The sequence below is a fragment of the Procambarus clarkii genome, chromosome 6 (assembly GCF_040958095.1).
Source record: "Procambarus clarkii isolate CNS0578487 chromosome 6, FALCON_Pclarkii_2.0, whole genome shotgun sequence".
Classification (NCBI taxonomy): Eukaryota; Metazoa; Arthropoda; class Malacostraca; order Decapoda; family Cambaridae; genus Procambarus; species Procambarus clarkii.
Genome location: NC_091155.1, coordinates 46,859,900 through 46,875,319, shown reverse-complemented (window position 1 = coordinate 46,875,319; position 15,420 = coordinate 46,859,900). Strand labels below are relative to the sequence as shown.

The 15,420-nt window shown below is 35.4% G+C and overlaps 2 protein-coding genes and 1 long non-coding RNA gene across 5 annotated transcripts; all 3 read right to left on the bottom strand.

The window, feature by feature from the left end:
• Window positions 1-350: 350 nt before the first annotated feature.
• On the bottom strand, window positions 351-2,610 carry LOC138355116 (uncharacterized). Of its 2 annotated transcripts, XM_069309815.1 has the most exons (4): window positions 2,555-2,610; window positions 2,002-2,203; window positions 1,283-1,467; window positions 351-1,006 (listed from the first exon to the last, which is right to left on the bottom strand). In XM_069309815.1, the coding sequence occupies exons 1-4, from the start codon at window positions 2,585-2,587 to the stop codon at window positions 794-796; spliced, it is 633 nt and encodes a 210-aa protein (XP_069165916.1). In that variant the 5' UTR covers window positions 2,588-2,610; the 3' UTR covers window positions 351-793. The 2 variants fall into 2 exon arrangements, with proteins under 2 accessions (XP_069165916.1, XP_069165922.1); XM_069309821.1 differs by lacking the exons at window positions 2,002-2,203; window positions 2,555-2,610 and adding an exon at window positions 1,699-1,989 and having other exon boundaries at window positions 674-1,006.
• Window positions 2,611-5,692: 3,082 nt separating this feature from the next.
• Window positions 5,693-8,051, bottom strand: LOC123749394 (uncharacterized). Of its 2 annotated transcripts, none has more exons than XM_069309803.1 (3): window positions 7,795-8,051; window positions 6,958-7,080; window positions 5,693-5,834 (listed from the first exon to the last, which is right to left on the bottom strand). In XM_069309803.1, the coding sequence occupies exons 1-3, from the start codon at window positions 8,027-8,029 to the stop codon at window positions 5,716-5,718; spliced, it is 477 nt and encodes a 158-aa protein (XP_069165904.1). In that variant the 5' UTR covers window positions 8,030-8,051; the 3' UTR covers window positions 5,693-5,715. The 2 variants fall into 2 exon arrangements, 1 of the variants encoding a protein (XP_069165904.1); XR_011223832.1 differs by lacking the exon at window positions 5,693-5,834 and adding an exon at window positions 6,420-6,674 and having other exon boundaries at window positions 7,795-7,982.
• A 236-nt stretch (window positions 8,052-8,287) lies between these two features.
• LOC138355103 (uncharacterized) lies at window positions 8,288-9,466 on the bottom strand. The gene is made up of 3 exons (XR_011223826.1): window positions 9,429-9,466; window positions 8,527-8,647; window positions 8,288-8,349 (listed from the first exon to the last, which is right to left on the bottom strand). It is a non-coding gene; the product is annotated as an uncharacterized lncRNA (long non-coding RNA).
• Between the last annotated feature and the right edge of the window lie 5,954 nt (window positions 9,467-15,420).

Here is a 15,420-nt window from a genome sequence, read left to right as displayed (position 1 = left end):
TGTAGACAGGGGTTACTCTTGCTTTTTTTAGAATGTCAGGAAAGGTTTGGAGTTCAAGTGACTTGTTGAAGAGCAATGCAATAGCAGGGGCTAGAGATCTGGAGGCTTTTTTGTAAATTAAAGTTGGTATCTCCTCGAGGGCACTAGACTTGGTTTTAAGGGAAAGGATTATTTCATTGACATCAGTGGAACTAGTAGGCTTTAGGTACAGAGACTGTGGATAGTTACCTGTAAGATAGTCATTAACATCAGTACAGGAAGATGGAATATCATTTGCAAGGGATGACCCAATGGAAGAGAAGAACCTATTGAACTCAATAGCAGAATCAGAGGCTGAAAGCTGATTCCAGTTTTATTGTATTAAAAGACAAAAGTATATGCATATAAAATATTAGTTTAGTTTATTTATTATGCACAACATACCCATCCTGTGAGTGGCAGTGGAAATTTTTAGAGGCACATAATGGGCTTATAAATGAACAACAAAATTCATGTAGTTATAAGAATCTCTGTAACTAAGCAACATAATTTGTGTGGTCAATTCATGTAACCAAGCAACAGGACAAAAGTAGGTAAGTAAAAATTTAAAAATTTAAAAGCCTATCTTGTATCTATTTGTTAAACACAGAAATCACAATAGCGTGATGCCTTAAATCTATGATTGAGGTCAGTTGAACTCCCGGTTGGAATACTTTTGCCATGTCGTAACACAGTCCATTAAGGCTCGTGTGGGATCCTCTCGGACATAGGTTCGAACCCTCATCATGGCCCTTGTGGATTTGTTCATTTGTATCTATTCATTTTGTAAATACATGTCTTCATCTTCATCACTTTCTAAGAGCTCCAAGAAAGGCTCATAGACCTCATTTGGCTGGTAGGAACTAAATAAATGTTTGGCTTCAGTAAGCTTGTCAGCACATTGCTTTTGACCCTGATTGAGAAGAGCCAATAATCCACGTTTCTCTTCTGACAGAATTGGGTTTTCAATGGTGTACGTGTTAGAATCCTGGAATATAATATTTAAAACATCTTAGAGTCAAATATATACTGTACCTATTTAGTTGTACATAATGCAAATATATAAAAGTATAGATTAAGTAAAACAAAAGGATACAAATAATAATAAAAGCCATATTCTCCACAGTACCACTCTTGAAAATGGAAGTGTTTCATAGTTTAAATGTGAAAGGTGATGGCAATATTACTCTGACTACTTGAACACATTTAAGTGAGTTGAGTGTTTTGAAGATCTAAATTGCAAAAAGTATTTTGAATTTCTTACCTTGCAGAGACATGAAGGGAAAGAATCACATTGTAATTCTTGAATATACTCGGATAGTTTGTCCCTTTTCTTTTTGTAGTACTGTAACCATGTTATCATTTCTTGAATGGTTAGTGATTCCTCCTCTCTACATCTCTTCTGGAGCTCAAACTTTTCCACTGCACTTCTTTTTTCAGTCAGGGACACTATAATGCAAAATGAAAATACAGTATGTGATTGACAAATTATGATAATGGGAATCATTTGTGAATTAAACATCATTAAAAATTGTATCTATAAAATTTACCTTTAGAAAACAAACTCAATTTAATGGTATTGCAGTCTTTCCATATATAAAAGTACAATTAATACAAATAATATATAAATATTTGAAAATGCTGAGAAAACTAATGAATCATTAGATCTTGTGTAAATACCACTTGTGTTTTGATGAAGCAATAAATTGTGCCATGGAAGGATGCCAGTTAAAACATCTGCTTCAGACAAATCCGGATGGTTCTGATTGTAGATTTTTATGAGATCTCGTAGTTTTTGTTTCTCAACTTCATTTTTGTTTCTCAATACAGCTCTCATTTTAGATGAAACTGTAAAGTTTCAGGTTGTTATCAAATATTTGATTTGCACCAATAGTATTTTACATAGAAAAACTAATTTAACAACTGTGTACTGTATTAATGTTTAGGTTTCAGTGAACAAACAAAAAAGCAATTAATGTCTACCTGCATAAGTGGTAATCTGATTTTTGCGATGCCTTATATTCTCTCCATATGCCTCGATAGTATGTTCAATGTTATTGGCAGAGGATCTGTTATTTAAGGATCTTGCAATGATCAGTAATTCTGATCTCCATTTCTCAATAACAGATTCTGGGACATTAAGCCTGTGAATCTCATTTGAAACTGCTGCAGCTGTCTCTGTGGCCTATTTAAAAATAAATGCCATCATATTTATTGTAAAATTTATGTTCAGAGTTAAACAAAGTCTTTTGAACTATCCTTAGTGCTTTGTCAAGGTCTGAGTATGTGTTTTTCAGATTCAGACCATGACAAAGCACCAAGGAGTGTGTGAAAGACTTGGTGTAATTCTTTACATAAATTTCCCAAATACACAAGTGGGTTTTTATCCAATTTTACTTTGTCTATGAGAAGAAAATACCATTAGTGTCTTATAATAAGATTAAAGATAAATAAAAACATGTATATACACTTGATTCATTGTATATTTATATATAATTCTATTTTTCATTGTATAGAACAATTCATATGTTAATACCTTTCTGAATCTGGCAACTAATGCCCGAGGCATTCCATTAATTTTTCTGTGATTCCAAAAGACTGCCCCCTCTGTCAGTTCTTCTGTACGCTCTGTGGAAATAAATTTAGTTATTCATTGACATCTTAATGCTGTGTGTCTCAAAATACTGATTGGAAAGTAAAAGGATGATGATATTGATGCTGTCTTAAGTGGAATGAATTAATTGTTATTTCAGAGGAAACAAAGAGCTCAAAAATAGTGGTAGAGTAATAAGATTAAAAATATCAGGATGTGAAAGAAAGCATAAAAACAGGGACAACTTGATTTTTCAAACAAGAATTATACATGTATATGTTGGTTGCATATGAGTATAATGCTACTTTATATGAGCCAAAATGCCTTTCTGCAATTTCCTATATTCTTATATTATTTTATAACATTATCTGGATATATGTAACCATCAAATATTACCATTGTACTGATTTGATTGAAAGGTACAAAATTTAGAACTAGATTAAACAAAAATTAACACATACCAGCTTTAAGCATGTTCTTAGTGTTGTTGTTATATCTTGAAAGGTAGGAAAATACTTGCTCTGCTTCCTCCCCAGATGTCAGGCCACTTCCTTCTTGCCACCGCCCTCCATACAAAACCTTTGACATAATAGCATAACGTTTGTTAAAAACTACCTACTGTATTAACAATTTGCATTTAACATAGATAAATCCTTACATATAAGAGTTTAAAAGAAATTATATTTTCCAACTTACAGTAAAACGAAGTCAAAATATTATTACAGTATTAGATTATTTACCTGACAATACCAAGAATGTCCTTTGGCATGTAGGACTCCTAAAAAAGGCTTTCCTTGCCCAAGTGAGAACTTCTGTTCTCTTGATGAAATCTTTAAGGCCAGTATTTACAGATGATATCCTGGCATATGAAGGACACATTTTGTAAACGGTTCATTTGCAAATAGTGGGCATAACTGTAGAGCTCTCCCTGATACATATTTAATGCAGCAAGAATAATTCCATGTCGACAGGAAGCCATATGCTTATGCGGGTTTCATCCAAACTTCTAAATGAAACAGGTTTATTTTTGGCAGCTTTCAATGTCGACACTCCACACATATGGCTACTCTGTTGGACAAAAGTAAAATTATATATATATATATATATATATATATATATATATATATATATATATATATATATATATATATATATATATATATATATATATATATATATATATATATATATATATATATATATATATATATATTAGTCATATATAAATGTAATTTTTTTTATGTAAAATTTTTCATCATTCAATATGCATTCCATATATTTTACAGATTTTTTTGAACATGATATAGTTAGGAACCGTCCAATTAATATACATTATTGATAATGTCTCAAGCTAATATATAAAGGTACTCTTCAAATATTGTATGGGTAAAAACCTGGTATTAGGTCTTAGGTTTCTATTTGAAAACCTATTTTTAGGCTTTCGAACAGATGTAAAAATATTCTTACTTGAGTTTTAAGGTTCTGAATAGTGGAAACGTGATCTTGAACTTCTATTCCTGCCCGAAACGCTTTGCGTAATAGTGGCTTTAGGCATTGTATGTACTAGCTCTATCTATAAAGCCAACAAACTTTGTAAAATCTCTTTATGTATGTACCTTTACCTAAATAAAAATTATTATTAATTATTATTATTATTATTATTTGTCACAAGCGAAGATACCACCAGAATAATATGAGTTTCTGATCCCTCTGGAATGATATTAAATTAATGAATGTTCATTGTGTGAGACATTTTGATGACAGTTAAACATCATTTCACTTAAAAGTAATTCAACTACCCAAGCTGGCATTCACATCATAATCCCTCCTAATCTAAATGAATGTATATAGTGAAATAAATATTTTTTAATTAGTAAAGCCTTAGTCCAAATAAAAAAATTCAACTGAAGTTGAAAGGCAAGTAATAAAGGTGTAATCAGTTAACAATAAAAAAATCTGATTAAAAGTTGCATGACGCTATATAAATATTATACAGTGCTGTGTTTATAGTACTACAAACATATTACTACACCTTACATTATACCTTAACAATAATGAGCAGCATTAAATATTTTAACTTGAATATTTACGTCCCAACTTTGTTGTAACGATACAGTTTCTTGTTGCCATCAATATGTACAGCCACAGGTGTTGTATCACATGCAGGGCACCCTTTGTCAAATTCTCCTTTTATTCTCCCAAGTTCATACTGATGGAAACGCCATTCAAAGAAGACTCTTTTTGTTGTCTCAAAATTGATGGGACCATGCTAAGATGTAAAATGTGTGTAAGTAATTATCAAAAAGTGCCAAGCAGTGGCATGTTAAGCAACAGACTATAAATACCTGCAGGAAATGAAAATAAACTTACATGAGCATTACATAAAAAGAGAAATTGTTAAAGACTGGTAATCCATTTCCATTTCTTATGATATTAGACATATATAAAATATATATTTAGAATATTCATGCTATTTATTAATTTAATAATATTTAACCCTATTTCTTAAATAATGACAATGCATTTGCTTAGTAACAAACTTAGTTTTTAAGTTTATACACCAATTTAATACTTGCACTATTAAAACAGTAATGGTATGAAAACTTACACGCCCTCGAGAAGCACCAAATAATTCCAGTGCACTAACTAATGCCTGAAGAGAAGTTCCAGGGCTGCTTCTCTTGAGAAAATGCCAGGAATCCAATAGATTTATGCTGTAGAAAGTGCTACTATTTCTCCCAGTTGAATAAAAACCAGACTGGTGCATGGCTTTCCCAAGTTCTTCATCTACATATCCGCACTTGCACCTAAATATTGGGGTATACAGATCATACCTTCCTGCCCCCCACAAAAAAAAATAAAAAAAATGAAGTAAAACAATTTTATTTGGCAAGGGATTCAAGTGTGGCTATCAATATATGTGTAAACCAACCAATAAACAATTCTCTGTATGGTTATAAATACGTATGTGATATAAATACGTCTTCATAAGTGAAGATACAGTGGTAAAGAGAGTGAAGTATAAATGGTTATATTGATGAAGACTGTAGCCTGGGTCACCTGAGCAATGCCCGCTACCAATACTAGTATCAAATAAATGTTTCTTAAAGTAACCTACCACTTAAAGTTACAAAGATGCACAAATTATTGGAGCTTAAAGTTGTGAACTTGCTCTCACTGCAGTTCGGGCAGGAATTAGGTGGATGTGCTGGTACAACAGGCTCTGGTAACAAATAAATTTACAAGATCAGCTATGCAGCAAAATAAATACATGTTTCAATCATTACATTTTAAATTACTAACAATTTTTTTAGCATTAACTGGAGTTACATGAAAGATTTATATTTAATAACAAATAAAAATTCATTTATTTAACTAAAAATCTGTAATTAATGAGGTAATCAATAATTAATGAGGAAGATGACCAATACAAAAACTACTAAAAAAATTACATGAACTAAATAAAATTTTAAAACACTGCTTGGTTCAGGATAGAAATGAGAGTATAAGAAACAGACTACAGGTACATTACTTACTCCAGTGAATGACATTCCCATCTGAACACACAGTTTGTGTTGGGTCTAAAGGCTCGAAGAACCCATTTTTCCAGCAGAATCGCTGGTGGAAAGGTATTACAAAATGCTGCTGCTGATCACATTTATGACACAAAAAATGAAAGCAGTCTTCACATTTTATGCTTGCCTCACAACTTCTACATTGTACACAACATTTGCCTGGTTTTCCAAAAAATAATGTAATTATGTACTTTGAACGGTAATACTGGATTTAGAAATATTGTATACCAAGTTTAAAAATGACAAACATCTAAGTGTATTCAGAGATTGACATTAATCATGCATTTCATAATTACATTGAAATTTATCCATAATTACACACTAAAGATGTTATTTACCTTTATCTGGAACACCCAACTTCGACAATGTCCAGCTAAACAACATTGACCTACGTTCTCCCCATTTAATCTCGCTATTTTTTCTTCTTTTTTGCCAATCAGAAATGCTTGCTTGAGAATCATAAATTTCCTCCAGTTCTGCAGCAAGTACTTAGAAATATGGGATTCTAAATTAGTCAGGAAAATCTTCAGGAGCAAATAGATGTAATAAATAAAAGTGTATTTTATACATATTATATAAGCATCTAGAACAACTGACAGCTTTCAGTAATGTGTTAGTTAGACTATGATATATATATATATATATATATATATATATATATATATATATATATATATATATATATATATATATATATATATATATATATATATATAGTAGATACTAGGTACTAAGATTATATTACATTACATAGTTCAAATAGGGACGTACCAGAATTCAATGATTTTGGTGTTTGTTCTGCAGCTGGTAAATATGTTTGAGTATATGTTGGTACACTAGTTGAGAAGTCAGAACTTTGAATGTGTGGAGGTGAAAGAGAAGCAGGCAGAAGGGCTGTTTGGCAGAAAATCAACCTTTAAGTATGGTAATTCCACAACACTTCATCTATTTTTAATTTGTAAACTATCTACATTTTTTTGCTGTCTATGACCATCGCTGCCCCTATCTCCACCGAACACCGGTGTATTTGCGGCTATGCAAGGGCAGACCAATATGGCAGCCATGGCCTAATCTGTCATAAGACACAGGGAAAGATTGCCAGATATGAAGCAGTCAATGACATTATCAAAAAAAGTTTGGCTAGTTTGGTTCAGATGTAATACAAACAAAAAGCAACGGTTTCAAGTTCAACAAACCAAAATGTAGGGCTGACAACAGGAAATTATTTTTGACCCAGAGGGTTATTAACACATGGAACTGCCTACCCACCAGAGCTGTAACTGCCAAAACTGTGCTGAATTTCTAAATATACCCAAAAAAAAGATCATAAAGGCAAATGGGGGAATTTCGACATGCCGCGGGCTTCCTGTACTCTTCTAGGCTACTAGAGTTTGTGGCATTCAGGTAAATATCTGTTTTCAAAGGAGAAGTTGACTATAACCTTGGATTATCTATAAACAAATTTTGAATAATAAAACACCAAAAACCTGAATAATTTTAAGTCTGAGGCAAAATGAAATCTACACTAGCAATTAAACCTATCATTATACTATGATATAGGAACACACAAACATGGGTCATGGAATAAATAACTAAATAAAAAATTACCTTCTGATAAGTTTGAACGTTGTGTTTGATTGATTTCAATAATCCTGCAGTAATTTTCTCCTTTTCCTTTCTTGTTTGAAGGCTTCAGATAATTTAGGTCCTCAATATTTAAACTTCGCTTCATATATTCACATTTTTTCTGGAGAGCTGAGTTTATTTTCAAATATTCACGATGCAGGTTCTCTTTAGCTAAAATTGCTAGTGTCTGGAGACCTTCTGTTAAAAAAATATACATTCTCAATAGGATACATTATAACTGTAGCAAGAGAAGCTACATTAAATGTTTTGATGTAATTGTCTAAACCAATGATCAAAGTGATAGAAATTATAATGGGATGATGGATTTCAAGCCAATTATGCTGAGCATAGGAAAAAAATTCTGTTGTTATTGTTAAAACAAAGACTTACTGTATTACACAAGGTTGTAAATTTTGATATTAATGTATTATAAAGACCATAATCAAATGATTTTATAAACAATACCATCATTATTGTCCGGAGTTATTCTTGGTACATCTGATAAGTAAAGATAGTTTTCAGGAGCCAAGAACGAATCTGCCAAAAAAATATTGGACGTTGTACATTCCAATTTGTTACAATAGCCTAGTACTGCATACTAATACAAATTAAAAAACAAATTGGAAATAATAAGTAGGTTAACCTAACACAATGACATAACATAACACATCTTTATTTGTAATTTTGTCAAAAGCTGATTAAATGTTTTTTTACCTGCTAGTATGCTGGCTGGGGTCGATCTTCCAGGCATATTTATTCTACTGACTTGTGGTCTTAATGCTGCCGCAGTAAAAGGATTTGTGACAGACATTGTACTGCTTTCTGTATCATCTACCTATTACAAATACAAATACAATTATTTATTCAGGTAAAGTACATACATACAAGGTAAGATACAAAAGTAGATGGATTTATAGATAGAGCTAGTACATACAATGCCTAAAGCCACTATTACGCAAAGTGTTTCGGGCAGGAAAAACACTAAGACTAAAACTTAATACTAAAAGAGATTAAAGTAAAAATTGTGTTGAGAAAAAATAAGAAAAAAATGGAAAAAAAGGGAGGGGGGGGGTGAAACATAGCAGAAAAAAGTAAAATACAATTTGGTCAACAAACAGCATTGTTTTAAATAGAAGAGATGGGTTGACATTTTGGGGGTGAGGTAGGTTACATTGAGTTAATTAGGTAGTACTTAGTTTTTAACTTAAACTGGTTGGGAGAGGTACAGTCTTTAACATAATTGGGAAGGCCACATTCGAGGTCCCTTGATTTGTAAAGCATTTCTAGTTTAACTAAGTCGTACTCTTGGAATATCAAATAGGTATTTGTTTCTCGTGTGGTGCTCATGGGATCTGTTACAACCTTCTAGGAAGCTTATTATAAAAAACATAATTGATAAAAACAACATGCTGCATACTAAAAACGTATTGGAATGTGTATACCAATATGCAGTAAAATATATTCTTCCTACACATAACTAGCAAAACTTTAATACTGCAACAAGTTTTTGAAAATTATTTAACTAAACAGCAATGAAACATTTGCATTCTTTTCAATTAGTAAAATATTACATATGAAGGAATTATTTACATAAATGCCGAGAAAACTTTACATACCATGCCCAAATCTAGGATCTTCTTCTTCTTGGTAGTAGGTGCAGTTTGCATGAAGGATTTGTTCTCCCGATGACTGCAAAATCTAGGATCACGTGTGTTATTGTTTTTGAACGAATGATCACATGTTTACATTCATTGCGATGAAACTAACAACTTGTTTAAGTTAAAAACGAAGCTATACCTAATAAAATCCCTGTAACTCACCTTACCCCTCTGTTGTCAACCCATGTATGTTTTTTTTGTTTTTCAAATCAACGCTGTTTGAATGTAATTTTCTGTAATAATTTGTAATTGTATTTGTGCTGCTTTTTCAACAATGTTCCCCCCTCTTTTACCTCTATTTTTATTTGTACTCAACACATCTTATTCTTTTTACCCATTAGTTTTAAGCTTTAGTCATTAATGTTTTTCCTGCCCGAAACGCTTTGCGTAATAGTGGCTTTAGGCATTGTATGTACTAGCTCTATCTATAAAGCCAACAAACTTTGTAAAATCTCTTTATGTATGTACCTTACCTAAATAAAATTATTATTATTATTATTATTATTATTATTATTATTATTATTATTATTTTTATTATTAATTATATACAGCTTTTTATATCAACTGTTTTACTTAAATTATTTTCTGTTATAGGTTCTAAATATAACTAATATTTGCTTCTTTCTTATGCCATTTGTAATTAATGTCTCCGTGGTGTAGTGGTAAGACACTACAGTCTCCGTGGTGTAGTGGTAAGACACTCGCCTGGCGTTCCGCGAGCGCTATGTCATGGGTTCGTATCCTGGCCGGGGAGGATTTACTGGGCGCAATTCCTTAACTGTAGCCTCTGTTTAACGCAACAGTAAAATGTGTACTTGGATGAAAAAACGATTCTTCGCGGCGGGGATCGTATTCCAGGGAACTGCCCGAAACGCTACGCGTACTAGTGGCTGTACAAGAATGTAACAACTCTTGTATATATCTCAAAAAAAAAAAAAAAAAAAATGTCATAAAGCTTTATCATCTGAATGCACCAAACTGTGCCTTTTCATATTTCCAAACTGAAGTCGAACACCCGAAAATGAATATATCCATGAAAACTGAATCACGTCCTACTATATGGAGAATTGTTAGTTCTTTTTCATACTAATATGTCTAGTTTGTGTCATATAAGTATTCATCCCGATGGTTGGTAAATATTGGTGAAACAGAAGGATAAAAGTCAAACATCTTTTAACTTTTCTTTTAAAGTACTGTATAGCTGGAAAATATCAAGGCAAACCTTCGACAATCTGCCGATTTCCTTTCCTCTTCAAGGCTACTATTGTTAGTGTCTGTCACGGTAAACCTATGTAAAATCGGAAATTTTTTTTCAACAGGACCCTGCACTAGAGTTGATGTTGGGAGACGCTCTGCTTCGTGGCTGATGGATAAATATTTGACTGTTGGTCAGGACTTGAGCATTGTTAATTACAGTTACACTCTGTTGGAGCACTAGACGGTCAATGGTCGTCATGTTCAAGTTCAAGTATGTTTATTGAGATAAGCAATAAATACATCTCAAAGGGATAGAGTAGCTTAGGCTATTTCTACCCCCCTCTACTTCAAGTCCCTCAAGGGGCGCACAAATTCAGTGAGTACAAATAGACATATAACAGTACAAGAATCCCATTTAACATTGCATACAGCAAGTACAGCATATAATTGTTACATTCTTGGGGCAAAATTCTTGTAGCTCCTAAGTATACTGTCTATTATACCATTATCACACATCCAAACAATTTGATGTGGTACACTATTTATTTCCTTATTTCTATATTTTTCAATAAGGTGACACTCTAATACATAATGTTCTAAGGTGTGGGCGTACGGCATACTACATAATTTACACTCCTTATCTTTTTCACTGACATCAACACCGTATTGCCAGATATATTTATATCCTAATCGTAATCTCATGTAAATTGAATCCTTCCAAGTAGACTTTCCTTTACCATAAGTGAAGGACGAATTTGTATTTATTATTGAATAATTCTTAAGTGTGTTACTACTGTCCACCATTGCCATTCTCTTTATCATTTCTTCACCCTCCTGAATCACCTTGAGTCTTGTTTTTATTTGTTTCAAGGTTAACTGACATACAACATCAACAAGAGTTTTTTCAGTGGCTCTCTTCGCTATGTCATCAACTACCTCATTCAACAGTATTCCCACATGTTAAGGGATCCACATGAATCTTACTTTATACCCAGTTTTTTCTAGTCTCTTAACATTCTCTCTACACTCTATCACAATATTCTGATATACTGAGCGTCTGCTATTTAAAGACTCTAACGCTCCTCTGCTGTCAATAAAGAAGCAAGCATTTTTACCACATTTGACTACTTCCTGTAATCCTGCTAATACTCCTTGGAGTTCAGCCTGCGTTGAAGAGACAGTGTCAGTTAAGCGGCGTCCAATAACAGTATCTACAGTGCCGATGTCAGTGTACTCCCTGATCAAGACTCCACATCCTGCCTTCCCATCCCTAGCTACTGACCCATCACAATATACATGTAGAGTGTTTTCCGTAGGCAGTTTTCTAATTATACAATCATATATTGCCCTCAGCTCTCCTATTTCATACATACTTTTTTTCTTATGCAAGGGAGTAATTACTACATCTACATTACAATCCTCCCATGGTGGTGTAAATTTTCTCTTCGGCACAGGAACACACTCTGTAATAACATCATACTTTATAACATTATAACATAATTTATTCATATATACTCAATGGTCGTCGTTCTTCTTTATGATAGGTTCAGTTTATTGTTTAGTCACGGGAGACATCTCCCGTCAGGCAGGGTGCGATCGCACCTCCACAGATCTCCAGTATCATCTACTGATACTGGTAATGGCTCAGAGAGGGCATCCACTTACGGGCTATTCATGGCTGTGCCACCTTTTGGGTGGCTTAATCTTCATCAATCACCAATCAAGCAATCTATTGTTTACTGGCCAGTATTATTCAGTTTATTGGCCAGTGCGTTGGCATCAGTTCTCATTGACGAACGAGCAAAAATTAGAAGGATTTAAATCGTAATTTAAATAGTTATCTCATTCCTTCTTTCCTTTAAATGTCAGTGACTGTGCTTCTGCTATGCTTAATTGCCTCAAAAGCGGCCAATTTTCACGATACCTTAAATTATAAAGGCAAAATTTGGGCTGAGTATACAAGTATAAGCAAAATTGACTGAGTATCCGCAAAAATTAAGAAAAGAAAACAGCACACCCGTTACATTAAAGAAAACGTATTCCTCGTTTCGGGGAAAATATTCTAGGGAGGCCAGCCAGTAACTGGAACAGCCCAGTAAGTGCATTTATGTACTAAATACGTAAGTATGAAAATGTACTTATTACACTTAGTATTAAAACGTACTGTCTATTCGGAGGATGGGTTGGTTCCGGAGGGGTCCATGGGTGGTTGATGCTTGGTTGGTCAGGCCGGGGGTGCATCATGTTTTGTGTCCGGTTTCGGCGCTTCGCCGTTATTTGCGCGCCACAGCTTCTGTGTCTGGGGACGCGCTGTGGGTTGATCCGGTTTCCCTTCTTCCCTGTTCGCGGGTTCGGGTCTCTCAGGTCGTCCGCAGGGTTATTAAGTCCACCCAGCCTGCGGTCTATCCCCGTGCCCATGACGTTCGTAAGTTCGCGGCTCTTGCTGCCGTCTTTGGGAATATGTCTTGGTCTGATATTCGGGCGCAGGGATTTTGGCGGTCGAACAGGGTCCTGGCTGCTCGTTACCTTGTGAATGTCCCTGGGCCTCGTCGGGCCTGTGTTGCTTTGGGTCGGCGGTTGCAGCCAGTTGTCTCGGTTTCGAGTTGAGGAGTGAGCGACGACCGCCTCCCGGGTAAGTCCCTCTTTTTTCTGTCTGTGGGTAGTTAGCTCCGGGGAGCCGACGGGGCTCCCCCCAGAAAACCAGCGTTGAATGTAATGAAACGCCATTTTCTGGGTGAGTCCCGGAGGCTCCCCGGCATCCCTCCCTCCCTCCGGTCGGCGGTTTTTCGCGTTTTTGACATCCAGCCTCAAGAACTGAGGTGTGAGTAGCCGGCGCGGGGGGTCTGGGACTCCCCTTTCCCCCTCCCGGGGAAGGGGGAGCTGCGCAGACAGCGGCGCGGCGGTGTGTGACGTCACACTAGTTTGCTTGTTTTCGGTTGGGGAGTTCTATATCCACTAGTTCGGTTTTTGGTAGCAATTTTAACCAGAATAGGGGTTTGTTTTGAGGCGCTTACCTTTCTGGGTGCCTGTTCCGGTCGATGGCAGACATAGAATGCTTCCAACCACATGGGGGCTCCTTTAGGCCATTGCTCCCCTTGCCTCTCTGAGGGGGCCAGGTTCTGGCCGTGGTCCCCGGTAGGCCTAAGAACTCCATACACATGACTGATGCCAAAGTCTGACATTAGCATATCAGCCTGGGATAGCTCCGGGGACCCTCCAGGACTCACCCAGAAAATGGCGTTTCATTACATTCAACGCTGGTTTTTTCACTTTCTCCTTTTATTCATTATTTATTTTATTAAGTTTTCTTATGTCCTGGCATTTCATTTTAGTTTATTTACTAAATTTATATTTTTTATTTATTTAATTAATTAGTCATTTTGTTTTGTTTATTTTAAGTATTAATTAATTAGTTTGTTAAATTTATTTTAGTTTATTTCTGAGTTTATTTACTTATATTTATTTTATTTACTCATTATTTATTTATTTTCACTTGTCTACTGCCTCCATTTTCGCTTTCTCCGTTTATTCATTATTTATTTTATTATTAAGTTTACTTATGCCCTTATTCCGTTTTACTGTTACACATTCTTTCGTTTGCTTCTTTTACGTTTATTCGTTCTTTATTCACTTTATGACAGCTATATTACTTTTGTCCTTATCCTGTTTGTCCTGCCCACTTTTACTCGCCTATTACTACGTTTTGTTTCCCTTAATTTTCCACCCTGCTTTATGTATTAATTTCCTTTATTTACTTATGTCCTTATTCTGTGCTACTGCCTCCTTTTATTCGTTTTCTCCCTTTATTCTTTATTTATTTAATTACTTAGGTTATTACTTTTGTTCCTTTTCTGCTTATACTGCCACACTTTCATTCGTTTGTTTCTACGTTCATTCGTTATTTATTTACTTTATTTCAGTTATTACTTTTGCCTTTGCTCTGTTTGTACTGCTCACATTTATACGCTTTCTCTAGCGTTAATGTTTCTAGTCTTGTTTTCCCGGTTATTCTGCTCCTCTTTTCGTTATTTCTATTTTCCATTTTATCTGTTATTTATTTACTTTGCCTTTATTTCTGTTCGTCTGCTACCCACTTATGCATTTATTTTATCATTCCATTTCATACATTATTTATTCTCTTACTTCTATGTCCTTATCCAGTTTTACTCCTTCCATTTATTCGTCTTTCTCCGTTTCTCACTTTTAGTTATTACTTATGTTTTTTTTCTTTTTTTTCTGCTGCCATGCTTTGCTTTACATGGTTATAAGTTATCTTGCTTACATGCTTAGCCATGTTTCCTTTCCTGTCCTGCCCTGGCTGCCCGCTTATATTTTCCCCCTCTCCGCAGTACGGGGATGCTGGCCCCCCCCCCCCCCCATGGTGATGAAGAGGACAAGGGCGGCATCAACAAGAGGACAGCGACGAAGGGGCGCTAGGACGCAACCGCCCAGGGCAAGGGTGAAACCCGCTCGATTCGCCTCCTCCTCGGAGGCCTCTTCGTGCGGCTCTGACTCGGACGGCGACCACATCCACGATGCACGCCCAACCAGCGTGGCCACGCGGGGCGCGGCCGAACAACCCCCACAACTTTCGGCCGCCGACTGGGCAACGCTGCAGACGCTCATTGCTCAGGCTCGGAGCCCCCCCTCTGATACGAGACGACGACAGACTTCGCACCCCGGCGGAGCGGGCGACATGGACGCCCTCACGAACCCGCCTACACGCACAGCCTTCCCCCCCTGTTTGCCGCCC

Bases quoted from the DNA above. Each gene is read 5' to 3' on its own strand.
- LOC138355116 (XM_069309815.1), bottom strand. From the start codon at position 2,587: ATGCCTCGGGCATTAGTTGCCAGATTCAGAAAG. The intron at 1,468-2,001 runs GTAGACATTAAT...TTTGCATTATAG, and splicing joins TCAGATTACCACTTATGCAG to TGTCCCTGACTGAAAAAAGA. The intron at 1,007-1,282 runs GTAAGAAATTCA...ATTATATTCCAG, and splicing joins TCCCTTCATGTCTCTGCAAG to GATTCTAACACGTACACCAT.
- LOC123749394 (XM_069309803.1), bottom strand. From the start codon at position 8,029: ATGTATATTTTTTTAACAGAAGGTCTCCAGACACTAGCAATTTTAGCT. The intron at 7,081-7,794 runs GTAATTTTTTAT...TCTGCCAAACAG, and splicing joins ACGTTCAAACTTATCAGAAG to CCCTTCTGCCTGCTTCTCTT. The intron at 5,835-6,957 runs GTACGTCCCTAT...ATTTGTTACCAG, and splicing joins ACCAAAATCATTGAATTCTG to AGCCTGTTGTACCAGCACAT.